This window comes from Sceloporus occidentalis, unplaced genomic scaffold, assembly GCF_023333645.1.
Source record: "Sceloporus occidentalis isolate IW3139 unplaced genomic scaffold, rSceOcc1.0.p SCAF_4, whole genome shotgun sequence".
Lineage (NCBI taxonomy): Eukaryota > Metazoa > Chordata > Lepidosauria > Squamata > Phrynosomatidae > Sceloporus > Sceloporus occidentalis.
This window is the reverse complement of record NW_028316984.1, coordinates 178,662,916-178,683,122: the sequence shown is the minus strand read 5'-3', so window position 1 is coordinate 178,683,122 and position 20,207 is coordinate 178,662,916. Positions and strand designations below refer to the sequence as shown.

Sequence of the window (20,207 nt, the reverse complement as noted above, 5' to 3'; positions counted from 1 at the left end):
TCAGAAATGACTTGAAGGTACACAACAACAAGAAGAACAAAGATCACATGTATTAGTTTTTAAAAATGAGGAGTTAATTGCAGAGTTGTGATTGAATTCTGTTAAAGAAATGGCTTAAATACTGAACCCTGCATGCTTTTAAGCAGGCAGTTTGTGGCCCTGCAAATGTGTCACATTGCAAGTCCCTTCAGCTCTAACCACTGTAACCAATGGTGAAGAAGGATGGGAGCTGGATTCCAATAACATCTGGAGGGTCACAAGTTGCCTATCCTTGCCTTCAGGGGCTTGCCAATACCCTGATCCCTTCTAGCAAAGGGTTTTGTGTGTGGACCTCATCTGATGAGCTTCTCTATAGCCTCTGACTTCAGCCAGAGATAATTCTGTTTAGCCTCAGTGCTTTTATTTACAAAACCAGTAACTTTCATGTAGTCTTTATAGAGAGACAGCAAGTGTAGTGGCTTGAGTATTGGGCTAGGACTCTGAGAGACCTGACTTTGAATCTCTGCTCAGCCATGGAATTTTGGGCAAGTTACACTATCTCGATCTAGGATGAAGGCAATGGCAGCAGCATGCTCCTCTAAATAAATTTTATCAGGGAAAACCTAGGATAGGATTGCCACAACTCAGAGTCAACCTGAAGATACATAACCACTGTCTTTGCAGAAAAAAATTAGCTCTTGTCCCATCTAGTTCTGCTAGTATTCATTACTGTTTTTCTGGGCCCGAACAGAAAGGCCAAAATAAGGCTGCTTCGGGTCACTTTGGAGGTATGCTGTTTAAATGACACATGCCCCATTTAGTATAGTTTGAACATGTTCAAATCACAAATCCAAGAGGAGCTTTAAAGTTATTTGGTTGTGAAAATTATGACTCTAGCAAGGTTTTGAAAGTTGAAGTCATATGTAATATATATGAAAAGAAGGAACTCTCACCATGTTGCTACCTTACCCTTTCTTTTCCAGTGCGATTTGCATATGCATATTTCAGCAATCAGCCACCAAAATGGCAGTCTTTTCTTATGGCATGTTCCAGCTTGTCCCCTTTATTTCTAAATGTGTGAACACTGTTCATTTGTCACCTTAATAATCTCTTGAAGCAACTTTTAAAATATGCAGAAGTATTCTGGAGATGAGGGGGAAAGGGGAAGATATGTTGGTACTGTATAACTAAGGGGTAGAGCGAGATAGAAAACAGCCAATTGGAACTATTTACAGCAGTGGTTCCCAACCTTCCTAATGCCGCGACCCTTTAATACAGTTCCTCATGTTGTGGTGACCCAAACCCATGAAATTATTTTCATTGCTACTTCATAACTGTAATTAAATAGGTGTTTTCCAATGGTATTAGGCGACCCCTTGAAAGGATCATTCGACCCCCAAAGAGGTCCCGTCCCACAGGTTGGGAACCGCTGATTTACAGCCAATTTCTGCTTCAGATTTGTAGAATTTCCCCCCAGCATCCATCTCCTGCATGCTGATTTAAGTGTGTTTTAAGTTTAACATACTTTTATATGTTCAATTGCCTGTTCTAAACAAATATTTGAGCTGTCTTCCTTTGAAATAATAATCCCTGTAACTTCAGTATTCTTGAGGAAATGGTTCTGCTCTGGGATAGAGGAAAAAGCAAGATAGTTGAGATAGAAAAGTAGACTATTTTTCTTTTTGTTCTTTCTTCTTTTGAAGAGAGAGCAAAGGAGACATTATCTTCATGCCTATATTCCTAAGAATTAACTTTGTCTGCTCAGTTTTTAAAAAACTTTACTCAGTTATTTTCCAAATGTGTGAAATAAATCCATATTTAATATAGTGGATGAGCCTGATGCTGCTCTCTGGATTTGGTTTTGTGAAGCAATCATACCTATTTGATCAAGGTGGAGGTCAACAGCTGTTAACCTTGGCTAGATTTACAAATTTTACGTTTCTGTTTCCTCTTCATCCAAGCAAAGGATGCTGAAGCCTAACTCTCCCTCATTATTTCTTGCTCTGACCCACTATTATGAATTCAGCTAAACTTACCCTGTGCATATATTTAGGATAATCTGTTCCTATACTAGTACTGAGAACTAGTTAGCATGGAGGGTGTATGAGTGTGGGAGAGAGAAGCTTTCACTGTTAATGCAATCTGATTAAATTTACAGAACCATCCCATATAGTGCTTTCAGGTGCCCTGTTTTATACAGCATGTCTTGTATTTGTGGGCTTGGTGTCTGGTCCCATACCAGTGTTGTACAGGATACCACAAATTGTGTATACCTTGAACTTTTCAGAATAGCCACCAGCTAGGTTCCCAACAGACCTACCCCTGAGCATTTGGTAAGCAGCTGTCAGGTCTTGCCAAAAGCCAGGGGATCATGGTTAGTGTGGTACTGCTCTTTCTTTTCTCAGGCTGCAGAAGTTGGCCAGGCAGTGGTGTGACCATTTATGACATATGGCTGGCCTGTCATCATGAGATTTCTGTGGTTTTTGGAGTTCTGGCAAGATTTGAAATGAGCTCTTGTGAGACACCCTCCTTTTGTGAAAGTTGAAGTGGATTTATATAGATTTTGCCTCAGATGTTCTGGGTTATCTTGAGCAGACCTTGGGAAATAATCTCTCCCATGTTGGTGTGCAGACAGCCTGGTAACTCTAATGCTATGTAGCCGTTGCCTATGCCTGGTGAGACTCTAGAATGTCCATAAGCTATTGTTACAGTACTTGGTTACATAGACAGTTCAAGTTGTTCTGGAGCCCACGTCCACCGTGAACATGCCGTGACTTATCTTGTTTGCTGCTTCAAAGTGATGAGAGTAAGAGTTAAAGCTAGTTTGAAATACACTCAAAGGTTGATGGGTAGGCAAGTAATTATGGCCAAGATCTTGGGGTAGATGATGTGAGCCAGCATGGTGTAGTGGTTTGAGAGTTGGACTAAGACTTTGGCAGACCAAGGTTTGAATCCCCACTCAGCCATGGAAACGCACAAGGGTGACTTTGGGGAAGTCACACTCTATCAGCCTCACAGGAAGGCAATGGTAAGCCAATAGGAATAAATCTTGCAGAGAAAATCCTCTAATAGCTTCACCTTACTTTTGCCATAAGTCAGAAATTACTTAAAGGTACACAACAACAACAACAACAACAACAACAAGTTTAAGATGGGATGCATAACATGTAGCATAAAAATTAACTTTATTATCTTCATTTCAAAACCTTTGTGAATAACTGTCTGTCTGTTTTCTGGCAGCCTGATGGGTGGGGAATAATAATCATGATGATTGTTGTTGTTGTTGTTGTTGTTTCCAACAGTTTTCCCAGTATTGGGGCTCAAAGTAGTTTACAGAATACAGTATTAAAACCAGAACAAATCAAAAACATATAAAATATCAGTTCTATAATATGTGAGTGTGTACACTTTAAAAAAAATCTAAATATGTATGTGTGTGTATAAATTTTAAAAATAATTAATCTATAGAATTAAAACCATTAACTTTTATTAAAAGAGGATGTAAAAATCAAAACAAAAAACACAGTCCATTGCAGTCAATTTAAGAAGAAGGGAACAGAAAGAGAAATTAGATAGTATAAAAGAAAAGGAGAAATTGGCAGGGAGCAAGAATGTCTAACAGAAAAAGAAAGAGGGAACTGAAGGGGGGATGGAAATAAGAGTGATCTCTCCCACCACTCGCTTTTCCCACCCATTAATGGTGTGCAGCCACCAACAGATGACCTCAAAGAAGGCGTGGCCTTTGACAGCAATATAGTTTTCCCACCCCCTCATTAGAGAATGGTGGGATCAAATTCCAAAATCTTGGGGCAATGTGTATTTTGGGTCTATTTCATGCCAGGTTACTTTATTCATATCCTGCCTACTGGTTGCTGACCATTCCCATAAGCAAAGTATAGAAGAAAATAGTCTTATATAACATGAAATAACAAGATAATAAAAGCACATTGAAACTGAGGAACCGTTACAACCTCCTAAGAATCAGATGTAAAACTATTAGTCGGAACCTTGAATTCTGAGCTTTTTGCAACAAAGACATCTCTGGCTATAGGCAAAGTAGTCAGACTCTGAATACTGCAACTTCTGAGGGTCCCCTCAAGGCAGTCAATATGTGAAAAGAACACAGAGGCATTGGCTTGATATCAATCCGTAAGAGAACAAAATCCTGCAGTCCAATGAAGCCTGTTTGCATCCAGCTGGCAGCATGAGACTGACTTGTTATGAAGTGTCAAGAGACTTGAACCAGGGACTCTGACAGAGGAGTCCAAGTATCTGACGTTTTGCACAACTGGAGCATGTCTTGGGCAAGTCTTGACAAGCTGGAACATGTACCGACGAGGGTGACCAAAAGGATGAAAGGTCTGGGAACCTTTCCCTTTGAGGAGCGGCTTAGGTAGCTAGAATCCAGTGGCATCCCCAGGGTTGGTGTCACCCGGTGTGGTAACTCAGGGTATCCCCCCTCCATTGGCCTCTCATTTCACATCATACAGAATCCTTAGTAATGCTTTTTTTCCATTAATGTTATAAATCATAATTCCCATATACCACTGAATTGTAAATTGAAGGTATACAGTCGGCCCTTCTTATACACGGATTTTTTATACACGGATTCAAGCATCCACGGTTTGAAAATGTTCAAAAAAAGTATAAATTTCAAATATCAAACCTTGATATTCCATTTTTATAAGGGACACAATTTTTCTATGTCATTATATTTAATGGGACTTGAGCATACATGGATTTTGTTATCCACGGAGGATCTTGGAACCAAACCCCACGTATAACAAGGGTCCATTGTAATTTTAATCCTGCTAGTTGTTTATGTGATAACTATTAGCATGTTATGACATAAACAACTAGCAGGATTAAAATTATACCTTCAAATTACGATATCATATACCTAACCTAATTGTATTTACATATACATAGTGAAGATTTGGTTTAAAATATAATATTTTAAAGAAAAGTTAAAAATAATATTTTAAAATTTTTTTAAAATATATAAAAAAATTAAGATTTTGAAATTTTAAATTTTAATTTTTAAAAATTATGGCCCCCCTCCTTTCATCTCCCACTGAGCTTCACCTCACTCTCACCAACTCTTAAAGCATTTTAAAGATATACAGGCAAATGCTGCTTTCTGCAAAATACTTTGAGCAGCAGTGGTGCCACACACACCCCCCCTTACGGTGTCATCTGGTGTGGTCTGCACCCCCCTAGTAACGCCATTGTTAGAATAATAGAATCATAAAATTGGAAGAGACCACAAGGGCCATCCAGTCGGTAAGTTTAGGTAAGCTAGGTTATGTTTAGCCTGGGGAAGAGAAGATTAAGAGGTGACTTGACAGCCATTTTAAATATTTGAAGGGATGTCATATTGAGGATGGAGCAAGTATGTTTTCTCCTGCTCCAGAGATTAGACATGGAACAATGGATTCAAGTAACAGGAAAAGAGATTTCACCTAAACATCAGAAAAAAATTTCCTGATAGTTATTGCTCCTGAACAGCAGAACACACTCCCCCGGAGAGTGGTGGAATCTCCTTCTTCAGAGGCTGGATGGCCATCTGTCGGGAGTGTTTTGATTGTGACTTCCTGCATGGAAAGAGGTGGACTGGATGGCCCTAGTAGTCTCTTCAAACTCTATGTTTCTACGACTGAAATTTGCTTTATTTCTCTGATAGGATCTGTACGTGAGTAGGGTGATACCGGTTGTTGCGCACCTTCTGCTTGCAAATACTACTTACACGGCTCATTTACACAATTATATTTTACGTCCCCAAACAGGTAGTGTGCTAATTGCCAAGCCAGAACAGGTGACCTAAAGAACGAAGTGGGTCCTGACTCCAAGCTTTGGCCTTCAGCATGAACAACTCATTCTTGACTCATTCTTGAGGGAAGCTGCTGAACAGACTCAGACTACTCTTTTTCTTGTCTATGTCCTAGTAAAATGTTACTACTGTCCCATCTAGTACCGCATCATCTGTTGTTATGTGCCTTCAAGTCATTTCTGACTTATGGTAACCCTAAGGCAAATCTAACATGGGTTTTTTGTTTTGTTTTGTTTTGGCAAGATTTGTTCAGAGGAGATTTGTCCTTGCCTTCCTCTAAGGCTGAGAGAGTATGGCTTGCTTAAGGATCATCTAGTGGGTTTACATGGCTGAGCCAGGATTCAAACCCTGGTCCCCAGAGTCATAGTCCAACATTCATACCACTGAATCCTGCTCCTTAAACTAGTGTTTCTAAACTTTTCCTTTATTTGGACTACTGCTTTGTCATTGTTTGTAACCCTTTGTGGATAATCACAACATATTTATACCATAAAAAGTGTTGCTAAAGAGGAAAGTGGGTTACTTCTGTTTCTTTCCCACTTGTTTCCTGCATCTTCCAAATGTTTCTTTTCCCATCAAGATTTTGTGTTTTACTAGAGGAATTTAACAGTGAAAATGCATGGCATCAAACTTTTACCCTTGTTGATGTCTCAAGGCTGAAAATGGGCTCATGCATGGGTAATTTTTGCTGCTTTCTTGGATTTGGTGTGTCTATTTAATTCCTATGCCGCTTATTGAAACCGCTCTGGGATCTCAACTATTTTAATCTGGTTTTGCCCACAGAGCCCCTGCAATAGATGGATCACAAATGGTTCATGGACCCCCACTGCCTTAAACCAGGTCGAACTCTGTAACTCTTCCCCCTCCCTGTAAGGTTTAATTGCAACAGCATAAGGAAAAGTGCCTACTGGGGAGGACATTTCTCATCTTGAGTTCCTGTTGTCTTTATGGAGCTTACAACTCTTAAAAATTAAACCAAAACCAGACCATTTTCCTTTACTACTTATATTATTGAATTCTAGCAAGGATTATTTCTTTCTGGCATGGTGCCATGGATTGGTGAGCAGGCCTGGCTGTATGCTGTGTGTAATTATGATATTTCTAATCTTGTTACTGCTCTCTAGATGCCTAGAAAAAACACAAGACCAGTTCAGTAAACGATATGCATATGGGCAGCAGTCTTTAAGGCATGGCTGGTTTTATTTTATTTTTATTTTATTTTCTGGCTGCACCTTTTCACAAGGGTAGGTGCAAAGAAAACATGTTCCCTTGGATTTATGGAAACTGTATAATGTTTATAGAGTCTGTACCAGGCTTGCAAATTGAAATGGCTCATAGTGGGAGTTCTACAAAAGAGATAGAGAGGGGCAGAAATGAAGGGAAATTATATGAAAGCCAGTATGGTGCAGTGGATAAAGCAGGACAGTAAAAGTGGGGAGACCCAAGTTCAAATCCCCATATAGCCTTCAAGTTCAAAGGCTGACTTTGGGACAGTCATTATCTCAGGTTGTGAGAATAAATCGGTAGGCTGGTGTATTATGTATGCCCCTTTGAACACCCTGAAAGTACAGAAGAATGTATTTATGTATAATATTTCTGTGCTTGCTTTAGGAGATCATAAACCCACTTCAAGTTGGGTTATGTGAATTTAAAAGTCCAATAAAATCAATATAAAAATAAAACAGAAAAATAAAATAGGCAAACACCAACACTTAAACATGCAGCCCAGACAGTATATGAACATGCTAGTTCTCTGAGCAGTCCCATTTTTGCATACTAAACTACTATTTTCCAGGAAACTGCCCTGTAGAGTATCATTGTTCGGGTTGTCAAACTCTTTCCCTCTGGCTGTGTTCACTTGCTGGTACCAGGCCCAGCCTTGCCATTAGGCAAAGCGGAGCAGCTGCCCAGGGAGCCGATTATTTTGCCATGACAGTTTTTTTCAAGTCACATTTGTTAGGAAAAATAAAACACTATGTTGTAGAATCATAGAGTTCTAAGAGAACACAAGGGCCATCCAGTCCAACCCCCTGCCATGCAGGAAGACACAAAGTACTCCTGACAGAAGGCCATTCATCTGTAATTGATTGAAACTTAGAGACATGTTTACAACTGGGCCAGTGACAATATTGTAGATTGCTGACCTGTAGATCTAGTTCTGAGTGGATTCTGGAAGAAAGTGTGTCTCTCAGAAATTGAATTGTCCCATCTTGTTGCGCTTGTTATTGAGGCCAAGAAAGATGTGATCATGCATTTCTTATATGGTCTGGTTAGTTCCCAAGACGTTGGGGGAAAGGAAGGGAGTGCTGTCCAGTATTCTTGGTGATGCTTTGCCTTACTTTATTTTATAAATGCACATTTCACATCTGCTTTAGTACCAGAAACCAGAGCTGTGGTAGAACTAAAATGTAACCCTCACCCTTAAAATAATGTTGATTTATATTTCTTACCTTTCTAGTGGAGAGGGAAAATGTGCAGAAAAGGACTTTCACCCGATGGATAAATCTACATTTGGAAAAGGTAAGCCTGCTAGATAAATTAGTCCATTTAAAATTATAATGATTGAAAAGTGGGGTTTGCAGCACTTGTATGGGGATTTGCTTGGGTGTTTTAAATACAGGTATGCTGCAGTTAACAAAGTAGATGTGTTCCTGGACATTACTTTTAACATAATATTTGGTACCAGAGAGAAAAATAACATGGAAAGAATAGGGATATAGTTCTATACTACAAAAAAGAAGAGCAATTCAACATGTTTCTGCAACGTTTTTATTAAAAAATAACAATCAGGTCAGGTAAGCCTTGCATTAGCAGAGAAATATAATAATAATATATAATAATATAATAAAATTTTATTTGTATCCCGCCCCTCTGAGAACAATCGGGGCGGCTAACAAAGTTAGAAATACAGCACATATAAAATCCCTGGTGCCCTCCCCTCCTTAAAAAAGTATTAAATCCAATGCAGAATTTAAAAACAAACAGACAACAAAACAAAACATACAAGTTAAAAACTGACCAGAAGGTCAACAACATCAGTCAGCAAACAATCAGTGGGAGCAGCAGTATCTTATTCCCAGACGTTTTTCTGAGGCCGGGATCTCTATTCTGGGAAGGCCTGCCGGAAGAGATCCGTCTTAACAGCCTTTTTAAAGCTGTCTAAGGATGTAAGTAGATGGATCTCATCAGGCAGGCCGTTCCACAGTCTGGGGGTGACGATGGAAAATGCCCTCTGGGAGGTAGCCGAGAGCCTAGATTTTTGTGGCTGAAGTAGGCCTCTCCCAGAGGACCGGAGTGCGCGGGGAGGATTGTAGGGGAGAAGGCGGTCCTGAAGATAGTTTGGACCCAAGCCATTTAGGCTTTAAAGGTGACAACCAACACCTTGTACTGGGTCCGGAAGCTAATGGGCAGCCATTTTGATCCTTCTACAGAGTACTTGTACCCTTGTTCCAAAAAGTAGCAAAGGGTTTTTTCTTTCTTTCACCAGGCTCTGTTTCCATTTTGGTGGACATATTTACAAATCACTGTTTGTTTGTTTTTTACATGTTGTGGGGAGCTGGTGAAGTCGGCTCATCTACTTTTCCTCTTTCTTTCAGTTTTATGTATCACACATGCTCAATAAGGGATTTTGGAAACAGCTACTGTTTACTTTGACTGATGTAGGCAGACCCACACAACTACAGCATACTAGCTACAGTAGAATCCTATTCTTTTCCATCTCAAACATATTGCATGTTTTACTATAGACACACTACTTCAACCTAAAACTGAAAGTCTGTGTTGTTCTAGCCCTTCTTCACCATTTCCCTAGTGCTGATACTACATTAAAAACTTTGGAGCTAAATAGAGGGTAATGAGGAAATGTTCGGTAGCTAGACTGGTTTAAAAAGAATTTGTAAAAGCGAAATTATTTGTTAGAGGCTTTGTTAAATGACGTATACCTATATTTATTAACAGTTAATGATGTCAAAAGCATGTCAATGATGCATTTCAAAACAACAAAGAGTTTTGTGCCTCTTTAGAAAGTAACACATCTACAGTGGGCCCTTTGCATTCACTGGGGTTGGGGATAGAGAAACCCCATGAAAGTGGAAAAAACGCAAATAAAAAAAACCCTGAGAGAACACCTCTCTAGGAATCTCTAGGTCTTCCAACACAAATCTGTGGTCAACCTGTGCTAGAGGTTGATCATAGAGTTGGGCAGGAGGACCTACAGATGTCTAGAGAAGTGGCCTCTCTAGGAATCTCTAGGCCTTCCCGTGTAACTTCTGGCAGACCTTGACCATAGAGTCATGCTGGAGGACCTAGAGATTCCTAGAGAAAACATATACCGTAAATCAAATCTGTGAATAATCAAATTTGCAAAAGTCAAAGCCACAAATGTAGAGGGGCAACTATATTGTGGCATAAGCCATAAGTGAGGAGTCTTAGGCCCTGTCTGCATGGGGCAGATAAAAGAGCCTCTCCCTGCCCTTTTGGCAGGTAGACTGGATGACATACAATTCTGGTGCAAACAGACCAGAAAACGTTTGTCCTGTTCAGCACCAGAACAGCACTGGTGTGTCCCCGGCTTATAGCAGAGTAAAATAACTTACTGTTTACTTCAGATCTTCCCAGGAGACACCACGCGGCTATTTAGAACAGATCCTGCTGAGCCACTGGAGCCACTATCACTCCCATATGTCACTTGCTTCATGGTCAGAACAAGACACCCAGACATGTGATCAATGTGATTTGTGATACAGCAAATGTACTAGGTGGCTCAGTGGGATATGCATATGAACAGCCACCCAACTTCAGAATGAAGGGCCTTTGTAACAGGAGAGGACTGGGGTAGCACCAGGTCCAGGATACTCCAGGTTGCCCCTGGAGTATCCTGACCAGTGTGAACAAGATCTCTGCATCTCCTACATCAGATACCTGCAACAGGGTGGCTTCATCTGCCCTAAGCCTTCTTCCTTGGAGATGATGCAGGGCAGAGATTGGAGATCATAGCTAGGATTGCTCCATTTTCTACTCATCTTCCCAAGGAAGCAGGTGAGTAGTAGACTATCCTCTCATTCCAGAAGGTAGAGCTTTGGGGAGAGCAAAGAGGGTCCCTGTTACATTTTCAGATCACACTGTGTCTGTGTCCTTAAGGTTTCCCTTCCTTGGTTAAGCCCTGGTTGGCTGGATCCCAGTTCATCTGATGCATGAAATATAATCCTTATTATACAGATACATAGGTGAAAGGGAGGATCTGAAAAGCAGGATGAAACAGCACTCAAATGCAGAAAGTAGTCTATCACAACTAGAGTTTACATATATAAAAAATAACCTATATGGACCTTCACAGCACCAATCACTCACTCTTTATAACACTTATGATCTAGCATTGCTGAACTATTTTATGCCTAAAGTGGGACAGAAAAATATTCACTCCTAAAGTGAGCTTTGAACATTAGGCTTGAAGAATAAAAACTGGGAAGTCAATTTGTTAGCATTAACACTAATAACTGAAATTAAATTGCTTGATTTGTTAAATCCTTGCTATTAATTCATTAATTAAAAATTAAAATTAAGAAAAGTCCATGGCATTGTTAGAGAATGACATGGATGTTCTTATAATTGATACCTAGGGGTATTTTTTTCCCTATTGATTCTTTCAAAACTATTTTAAAGTCACCTTCACAACATGGTATTCCTCACCCCACCCCATGGACTACAAAGCCCAACAGTAATATTACTGTTACCTAGGGTTGTTGAGTGTCCAACATTTCTGGAAACTGTCAGGTTGGGAAATGTGTGGGATTTCATTTTACAACCTGTTCAATTAAGTCTTCTAATAGATCAACCTCAATTTTCTTCTTTCTCGCCCCCCACCCACCCAACATTACCAGCATGCATATTTCACTCACTTTTCAAACACCTTGCTTGTTCAAGTTAGTAAGGAGTGTGATATTAAATAGTAAGGAATGATGTGTTCATTTCAAAGTAATGTTCCTGAAGCTATCCAATGTGGGGAGCAGCAATTTCCCCCCCAATGTGCCAGGGACTAGCAACATTTGTTTCCAATGGCTAGAACTGTTTTTATTTCTTTCCTGCAAACTCTTCATCGACAATCACCAGTAGGTGAACCATACCTTTAACTAGTAACTTTGCGCTAGATGACATTGATTCACTGCAATGCACTGAGGTAGGTATGAGGAAAGCTTTCCCACTAATTATCCAAGTGCCCAGTTATGTGTGAGCAATAAACATGCACAAGGAGTACAAAGAATAATATACATTCTATTTCTCCATTCCAGGTAAGGAGCACTATTTCCTTGCAGGGAGATTAACAAACCAGCCTTGTGATGCATTCACAGTACCCTTTATATTAATAATATTAAAAACCAGAAAATAAAATCAGTAAAAAATAGAGGATGAGAATTCAAAAGACTTTATTATATACCCTACCACCCCATCTGCCACCCAGAAAGTCTCCATCGGTTTCCAGTAGGTGGGCAGTGGGGAAAACAACAATCTTGTGGTCTAAAAGGCATGACATTCTGAAAGAGCCCTGGGTATAGGAGGGCCTTCAACTGAGCAGTCACCTCCCCACCACCACCACCAATTCTATTTCTCCATTCCAGGGAAGGAGCACCATTTTCTTGCAGGCAAATTAGAACAAAGCCGCCAACACATAGCCATGTGATGCATTTTTTCCAGTTATAATTATTATTATTCTGGAGTCCATCTGTTTTACCGAATTTGACCAAGAGAGAAAGCTATCACCTTCCCTAATGAGTTCTAATGTCCTAAATTATTTAACTTGTTTAAAGTGTCAGATTGACTTAACGTGCATCAGGAAAACTATGGATTCCGATAACATTAGAGGGAAATTCAAATGGACAAGAATTAATTGATGTAATTAATAAACTCCCCTCCCACCCCCAAGCTCAGGTTAGAATCGTATAGGATTTAACTTCTTAATAAATGGTAATTCAGCAGTTTTATCTTTCCTTCTGATCTTCATCTGTTGAAGGATGGCCACATTAACATTAATAACAGAGAATCTACTTATTTCTTGGCACTGCTGTTTCCTCTTTCAGATTTGTGCCTGGTTATTGTGGACTGGCTTTTTTGGCTTGTATAGAATGCATCCGGGAGATGACTATGTATACATTTGGGTTCCTTAATGCTGATTCCCTTTCTTCACAGTGCAGCCCACCTCTGGAAGTGAAAGATTTGCTGGTTGACATTAAGGATGGCAAAATTTTGATGGCATTACTAGAAGTTTTGTCTGGACAGAATCTGGTATGTATAAAATGAAACAGAGAGCCTCTGAAATGGTAGTATCAAGAGCAAGGATGGGAAAGTATAGCCCTTGGATCCCACATTGGTGGCCCCTGAAGCTCTCCTGTGTTCCAAAGCCCCCCGACCACCCTTAAAAATAACTGTGATGACTTTGGGATAATTTTCATCTGAAAAAATACACAGATCACTTTAATACATGCAAAATCACCACCACCACACCCACAGAACTGTCCTATTGCTCTAAAATTCCTCCATTTTCATCACTGCCTCTCTCAAAATGGTGAAAGGAAATGATACAATCATATCTAGTCACTGTTTGGAAAGGGACTACAGAAGAAAACAGGTATTAGCCTAAATATCTGTTTTCTTTTGCAGTTCCTCTCCAAACAATGACTAGTGTGAGGATGTATGGACCACAGGAGACCTAGAGGAATTGGCCCCTGGCCCTCACACAATTGGCCATCTATGGTCTAGAGCCTGGAAAAGTTACTTTCGTAAACTAGAATCTCAGAATTGTAGTCCAAAATCTGTTCCTCCACTGTGGCTTCAATCTAGATTAAAGAGATCCTGCACCTGCAATCTTAAATTGAAAAAATGGTTCATCTGCAGTAAATGAGATCTTATTTTACAATGCAAATTGCAGGTGAGGGGCTCCTCAGTCCAGATCATACTCACATTGGGAGATTAAGAGGTTTAAAACCCCTAATGCCCATGGCAATAATCCTTGTACTATCTGTTTTCCCAGACAAGCAGACAACCAAGCTTCAACTTGAAGTTAGAGTTGACTAATGTTACATGAAGTTTGGCATGTACATTCTCAGCTGTACCTTCTCAGAGGTAGAAGATCTCAACCCTCATCTTTTGCATTCTCTAACCTAGGTGTACAATAAAGCAAACCACTTTTTGTATTGTTAGCAATAGCAAGTACATTTCTGTACTGCTTATCAGTGCACTTAAGCACTCCCTAAGTGGTTTTACAAAGTGTAAGCTAATTGCCCTGAACAATCTGGGTACCCATTTTAGCAACTTCGGAAGGATGCAAGCCTGAGTTGAGCTTGAGCCCTTTTGCTGGTATTGAACTCACAACGTTATGGTTTTTGAATGAGTAGCTGCAGTACAGGCATTTAACCACTGCGCCACCAAGACACAGTTATTGTTAGATAAGTTGCAAACCACTAACAAACAGGAGAAAAAGCCATTTCTTTTGAACAGTCAGAGTAATTTTTCCATTGTTGTTGTGCATCTTCAAGTCATTTCTGACTTACTGCAACCCTGTGGCAACCTATCATGAGGTTTTCTTGGCAAGATTTGTTCAGAGGGTTTTGCAATAGCAATTTGCTAAAGCTGAGTTGAAAGCTGTAGTAACAATTTATTTAAATTTATATATATATATATATATATATATATATATATATATGTAGAGAGAAAGAGATTGAGATTGAAATTGATTGAGAGTTGTTGCAACACATTATTGTTGCTGCTTTAGTAATCTGGGATAATCTTTCACACAAAAATAATCTTTTTTTAGTTTAGGTTATTAATATGTATATTTTAAGAAAAGTACACATTGCTTGATTTTCTTTTAAAACTACTATACTCTCCTTGGTTATTGTTTTTTAGCTGCATGAGTACAAGCCTTCAACTCACCGTATTTTTCGCCTGAACAACATTGCAAAAGCCTTAAAGTTTTTGGAAGACAGCAATGTAAGTAGTTTGAAAGTTGCCAACTTATTTATCTCTTAAAGTAGTCACTCAAACAAACAAAAAGTGAAGGGGGAGAATGGTATGTCTTAAATGAGGAATGTATAAGCTGAAGGAATTGTGCTTTGTTTAACAATGAGTCTAAAAGACTGCATGCAATATGTAAGAAAAAAAGCATTAAAACAAGAATTCCTTTTTAAATGTAATGTAAAAGGGTTCAACTGGATTAAAGGATCAGGAGTCTAGTATTAAAAGAAAATAATAAGAAATGCTTGTAATCAGCAAGCTGTGAGCAACCAGGCTCGGGTTGCTTTGAAGGTTTGGGACTTGAGTCATCTGGGGTTTTTAAAAGTCTTTTCAGCGTCATGCGTTTTATATTTTTCTCCTAAATTACTGTAGAAGCTCATTTGAACTTTGTTCCAAAAACCTGAGTTTTGAAATCTAGCCTTGAATGATTGGTGCAGATTTGAAGATTACACATGGCATAACTGTGGTGAAAATTTCTCCAGCCTGCACTGGCATTGTCATTCACGGTGTCTGTATGTAAATTCTTACCTATATGGCACAGCATAAATCTTTCCTGCCTGTCTTTACACAAATGATTGTGGAAACACACCATTTTTCTTTCACTTCCAACACCTGTCCCCCTACCATTCTTTTTCACCGTTAAATGCAAATCATACTACTAGACGTGATGGTTATTAGGGATACAAAGAATATTCAGTCCACTGTAGAGAAAAGGTGATTCTCGTTTGTCAGGAAACCGTAGTGAGGAGTATTACTTCTCAATGAGAATTTGCAGTTTTATTTTCCATCAAGTTGTCTTCGATTTACGGTGACCCTATGAGAGTCCTCCAAGATCCCTGATCCCTGTTCAGCAGCACCCTGCTTGGTTCTGGCAAACTCAGAGCTGTGGCTCCTTTGACTGAATCATTCCGTTTGTAGCATGATCTTCCTCTCTTCCTACTTCTTTCAACTTAACCAAGTGCTATTGTCTTTTCCACTGAGTCATGTCCTCTCAAGATGTATCCGAAGTACAGCAGTCTTAGTGTAGTCACCTTGGAGGTCTAGAGAGAGTTGAGACTTGATTTGCTCTAAGTCACTTAAAACCCACCATGTTTTGGGTTGGGGGTTTTTTTTTGCACAGAAAATGTTATTTTCTGCAGTGGAATGCCATTTTCTGCACTGGAAACATGATTCTGTCATGCTGACTATATGAAATAGTTCCTTCTTCCCCAAAGTCTGAGAATAGGGAAATCTGGACTGCTTGTTTTTTGGAAGTGCAGCGGATTCATTGTTAGTGGGCAACATCCTGGGTTTGTGGGAAAGGCTGCTTTTGACACTCAGCCCTGGGCCTGCACTGCTGCCAAAGTTCCTGTTGCCACCAAAATCTGACAGCTATTATTTGGGTTTGTTGTTAAATTCTGTTGGCAACTGCAGCAGGTATCCATAGTGTAAGAGGATGTTAGAGTAGACCTTCAGGACAGAAAGTCGCCTTTTCTTTCAGAGGAAAAGGTTGTCAAAACTGCCTTCTTTATTGTGGCACCATCACTAATTTTTGGAAGTGCGGAAACTGGTCTGTCAGCTGCAGCTCTGTCAAGCAAATGGAGACAGTGTGAGCCTCAAAAATTGCCTTCAGCTTCATGTGGCTTGTGAACCATGAGATGCCCATCACTGCAGTAAAATAATGTACTTCTTCTCAAAGGAAGAAACACAGCAAGTTGTGTCAAATGATACAACTGAACAGTACAGGCTTGGGAATGTAGTTTTTCTCTAAGCTTCCATTCTGCCAAACAGGACTGTCTGGCAGGTTGTTGTTGTGTTCCTGGGTTCTGCATTTCCCATTAGCAACATCACACTTCATACACACACAGTTTTATTCTGTTGCTAAGGGCCTTAGTATGTCATAGTAAGGTGCCTCACCTTGCCTTAAGCTTATGTAGGCTGAAGCTTTCCTTAGGCCCATTGAATTTGCTGAAGGCCAGATGGAGTGACTCAGGTTTCCTGTCAACCCTCTTCGGAGGGTTCTATCTATAATCATATACTTGTAAGTGACTCATACTGAGAGGAGGTAGGAAGAGGTAAAGGTGTGGTAGTTTACCCAGGGGGTCTGAGTCCTGGTTGAGAAATATGTGGTCTTCCAGATATTTCTGGACTGCTCCTATCAGCCTTGCAGGCATGGCCAATAATACAGGACAATTGGAGTTGCAGCCCATCAGTATCTGGAATATTGTTCCCCATCCCTTCTTGAATCTCAAGGAGACTTCTTGGGTCTTCCACTCTTATTTGGGTAGTATCATTTTCAGTGTTAGCAACTTCTCTTAAGGCTGCACTTAGGCTCTCGGGATTTCTTTTTCAGTGTGCCATGGACTGGCACTAAATTTGTGCCCTTTAGGTACAATTGTTTCTTTCTTTCTTTCTTGGAAACATGCCAGGGACCAACAACCAAAGGTTCAGGGACCAGCATCAGCATTGGTTAACACCGTTCAAAGGTAACTGTTAAAATGTCTTCTTCAGGGCAGTTTTTAATTCCAAAGTGAACCCGATTTTCTTTTCATTAGTTTGCAAACTTCAGCATGGGAACAACGCTGCTCTACATGTGGTGGTTTCAGTAAGAATCAAACAAGACATGGATGGTTATATAACTTGAAAACTATTATGTGCTACAGTGTGAAAAAGAAGCTCTTTTTCTTCTTCTAAAAAACAACAAACATCCATAAAGGCTCCAGCAGCTTAAAGGTTTATGGCCTAGTTGTATTATGATACAAGGGTGGTGACATCTTACCGAGGCTGAAAATTCTTGACATTCACCACATGTTAAAGTTTCCTGGTTGAACTTCTCTCAAGAACAAAGGGCAGTGAGGTTCCTTCAGCAGCAAACTTATCAATTTAAATATTAAATCATAAAGAAAGCGGTAGAAAAGATCTTTCGTGGTGTGTGGTTGTGTTGGAGATACCTCAGCTAGAGAGCCTGCACTGTCCAGGGCCATGAGGCCTCTTCTGTGATTCTATAGGTACAGTTGGCCCATCTTATACACAGATTTTTTATACACAGATTCAAGCATCCACAGTTTGAAAATGTTCAAAAAAAGTATAAATTTCAAATATCAAACCTTGATTTTCCATGTTTTATAAGGGACACCATTTTGCTATGTCATTATATTTAATGGGACTTGAGCATCCATGGATTTTGTTATCAACGGGGGATCTTGGAACTAAACCCCAACATATAACAAGGGTCCACTGATGTGGAAAGGCTGTACAGTGGTACCCCGGGATACGAATGCGCCGCCTTACGAAATTTCCGGGTTACGAAAGAAATTCAATTAATTAATTATTTCCGGGTTACGAAGGTTATTCCGGGTTGCGAAAGAAATTTTGGTGCTTTTCGGCGCGATTTCACCCGGAATCGCGGCTTTCGCTATTAAAGCCTATGGGCTTTTTCGGCTAGCGAAAGTTTCCGGGTTACGAAGGGCTCCGCGGAACGGATTACTTTCGTAACCCGGGGTACCACTGTATTTCAGGGGTGAGCAACCTGTCCCCCCGGTCAAATCCATCATTCCTTCTAGGGAGGGCAGATGCTTACTGATGGAGGGACTGAAGTTTGTGACAGACAAAGCTAGTGCTAAAAGAAGGGAATTCCACACATTGGTTGCACATTGGTTTCAACATGTGGACCTTTGCTAGTTTGAGCCCTCTATCACCCCTCCCCAGCTTATTCTGCAGCCTCTGAAGCCCTCCAGCCCATCCATTCCATCGCTCATGGGGAGCAATCAGGGTCAGAAAAATAGCTGGCTATCTCCCTATAGGCATGCACAAAATGGATATAACACTGCTGAAAAACACTGGATCACCTGGAGGTCTCAGTTCTACTGTAACCATTTTGCATCTGGCTACAGGGACACAGCCAAAAAAATTCTCCATTCTTGCTCTCTTTTCATGAAGCATGGAATAGGTTTTGTGTGCGCACATGTGTGGAAGGTCTTTCTTGAGTCTACACAGTAAATCCGGGGGGGGGGGGGGGCTTTGGGCCCTACAGAGGGAGGAAAGAATACTAATTTCTGCATTGCCTACAAGAAGGACATATGTTTTGATATTTTTTGTATGAGTCCCTCAACAAAGATGATGACTTACCCAACAAAAGTGAGATAAACCCTAATGGTCCTGATACAAGATTAAACTCTGATGATGAGCCCGTTAGCATAATAAGTAAGCAAGGAACTGAGTTTGGTACTAATGCAAACAGGTTCCGAAATTATCCAGATATGGACGTACAGACTCTTGACAGTGCATACCAACCAAAAGATACTGATCCATTAGATGTGTCTGTGTCTGTGCATGTGTGCAGGTATGTGTCTGTGTGTATTCTGCTACACAGGGACAGCAGTTCTCTCTATAGATAGATAGATAGATAGATAGATAGATAGATAGATAGATAATCGTTGTTTCTGTGTAGGAAAATGCTTTCAGGGCATCTATATGGAAATATAGATGGGGTATGCTGTTTAAATGATGCATGCATCCTAAGAGGCTGGAAGCTACAGCAAAGCCATGGTCCAGTCCTAAGAACTGGAGCACAGCTTTGGTGCAGCTTCTGGCCTCTTAAGATGTGTGTATCATTTAAACAGCATACCTCCAAAGTGACCCAAAGCAGCTTTATTTTGACCTGTCTGTTCCAGCCCTCAGTCAAGCAACCAGCATTTATAAAGATGCACAGTTAAAAGATGGATGAAAAAGATAATATTATAGATGAGCCTCCCAAGTCAGCAGAGAAAGGTTTTGTTTTTTCTCCCCCGAGCCTAGTTTGCATCGGATGTGCATTATGTTCCAAACACCCACAAGCTCAGATGGCACTCCAAATGAATAATGGTTCCCTATCCACACATTCTGGATGCCAGAAGGCAGTACACCATGTGGAATCTGATAAATCTGACTTGAGTACAGCAGCCTCAGATAAGCATAATATAATCAAATCAAAGGATGCAAACTATGAATACTTCATCTCATTAGCATTGAAAAATTCAGAGAGCTGAAGGTCAAACTAGTAATTACACTAATGCATAGCAGACATGTGTCTTAATTTCCCTGATTCCTAACCCCTAGTAGTTTGTGTATCCTGATAAGACAGGATTCTGTATTTCCCTATTCCATTGCAGGGTTGGAGCTAGATAAGTAAACATGGGATACCCTGGCAACTGTCCAGTCTGATTTGTGTGGAGTTGGCTCTCATGCAAATCATAGATCAGGATATATTGAGGTGGGGGGTGGGGAGAATGTTGCTCCACCAGCTTTAGCAACATGGTTCTTAAAAGCCATTGCCCTAAAATATGATGCTTTAAAACTCTGAGATGCATGTTTCTTTCATGAACCATAATTGATACTTAGATATATTCCTGGAAACACCAAGATTTGAATGAAA

The 20,207-nt window shown here is 40.1% G+C and overlaps 1 protein-coding gene across 2 annotated transcripts in view; it reads left to right on the top strand.

Annotated features, from left to right (window-relative positions):
* CLMN (calmin) overlaps positions 1-20,207 on the top strand; it is a 115,306-nt gene that overhangs the window by 62,050 nt on the left and 33,049 nt on the right. For both annotated transcript variants that reach the window (XM_089522473.1, XM_089522472.1), the window contains exons 2-4: positions 8,268-8,329; positions 12,992-13,087; positions 14,708-14,791. In XM_089522473.1, the coding sequence (XP_089378599.1) occupies positions 8,268-8,329; positions 12,992-13,087; positions 14,708-14,791 (242 nt within the window). The remainder of the gene's footprint in view (positions 1-8,267; positions 8,330-12,991; positions 13,088-14,707; positions 14,792-20,207) is intronic.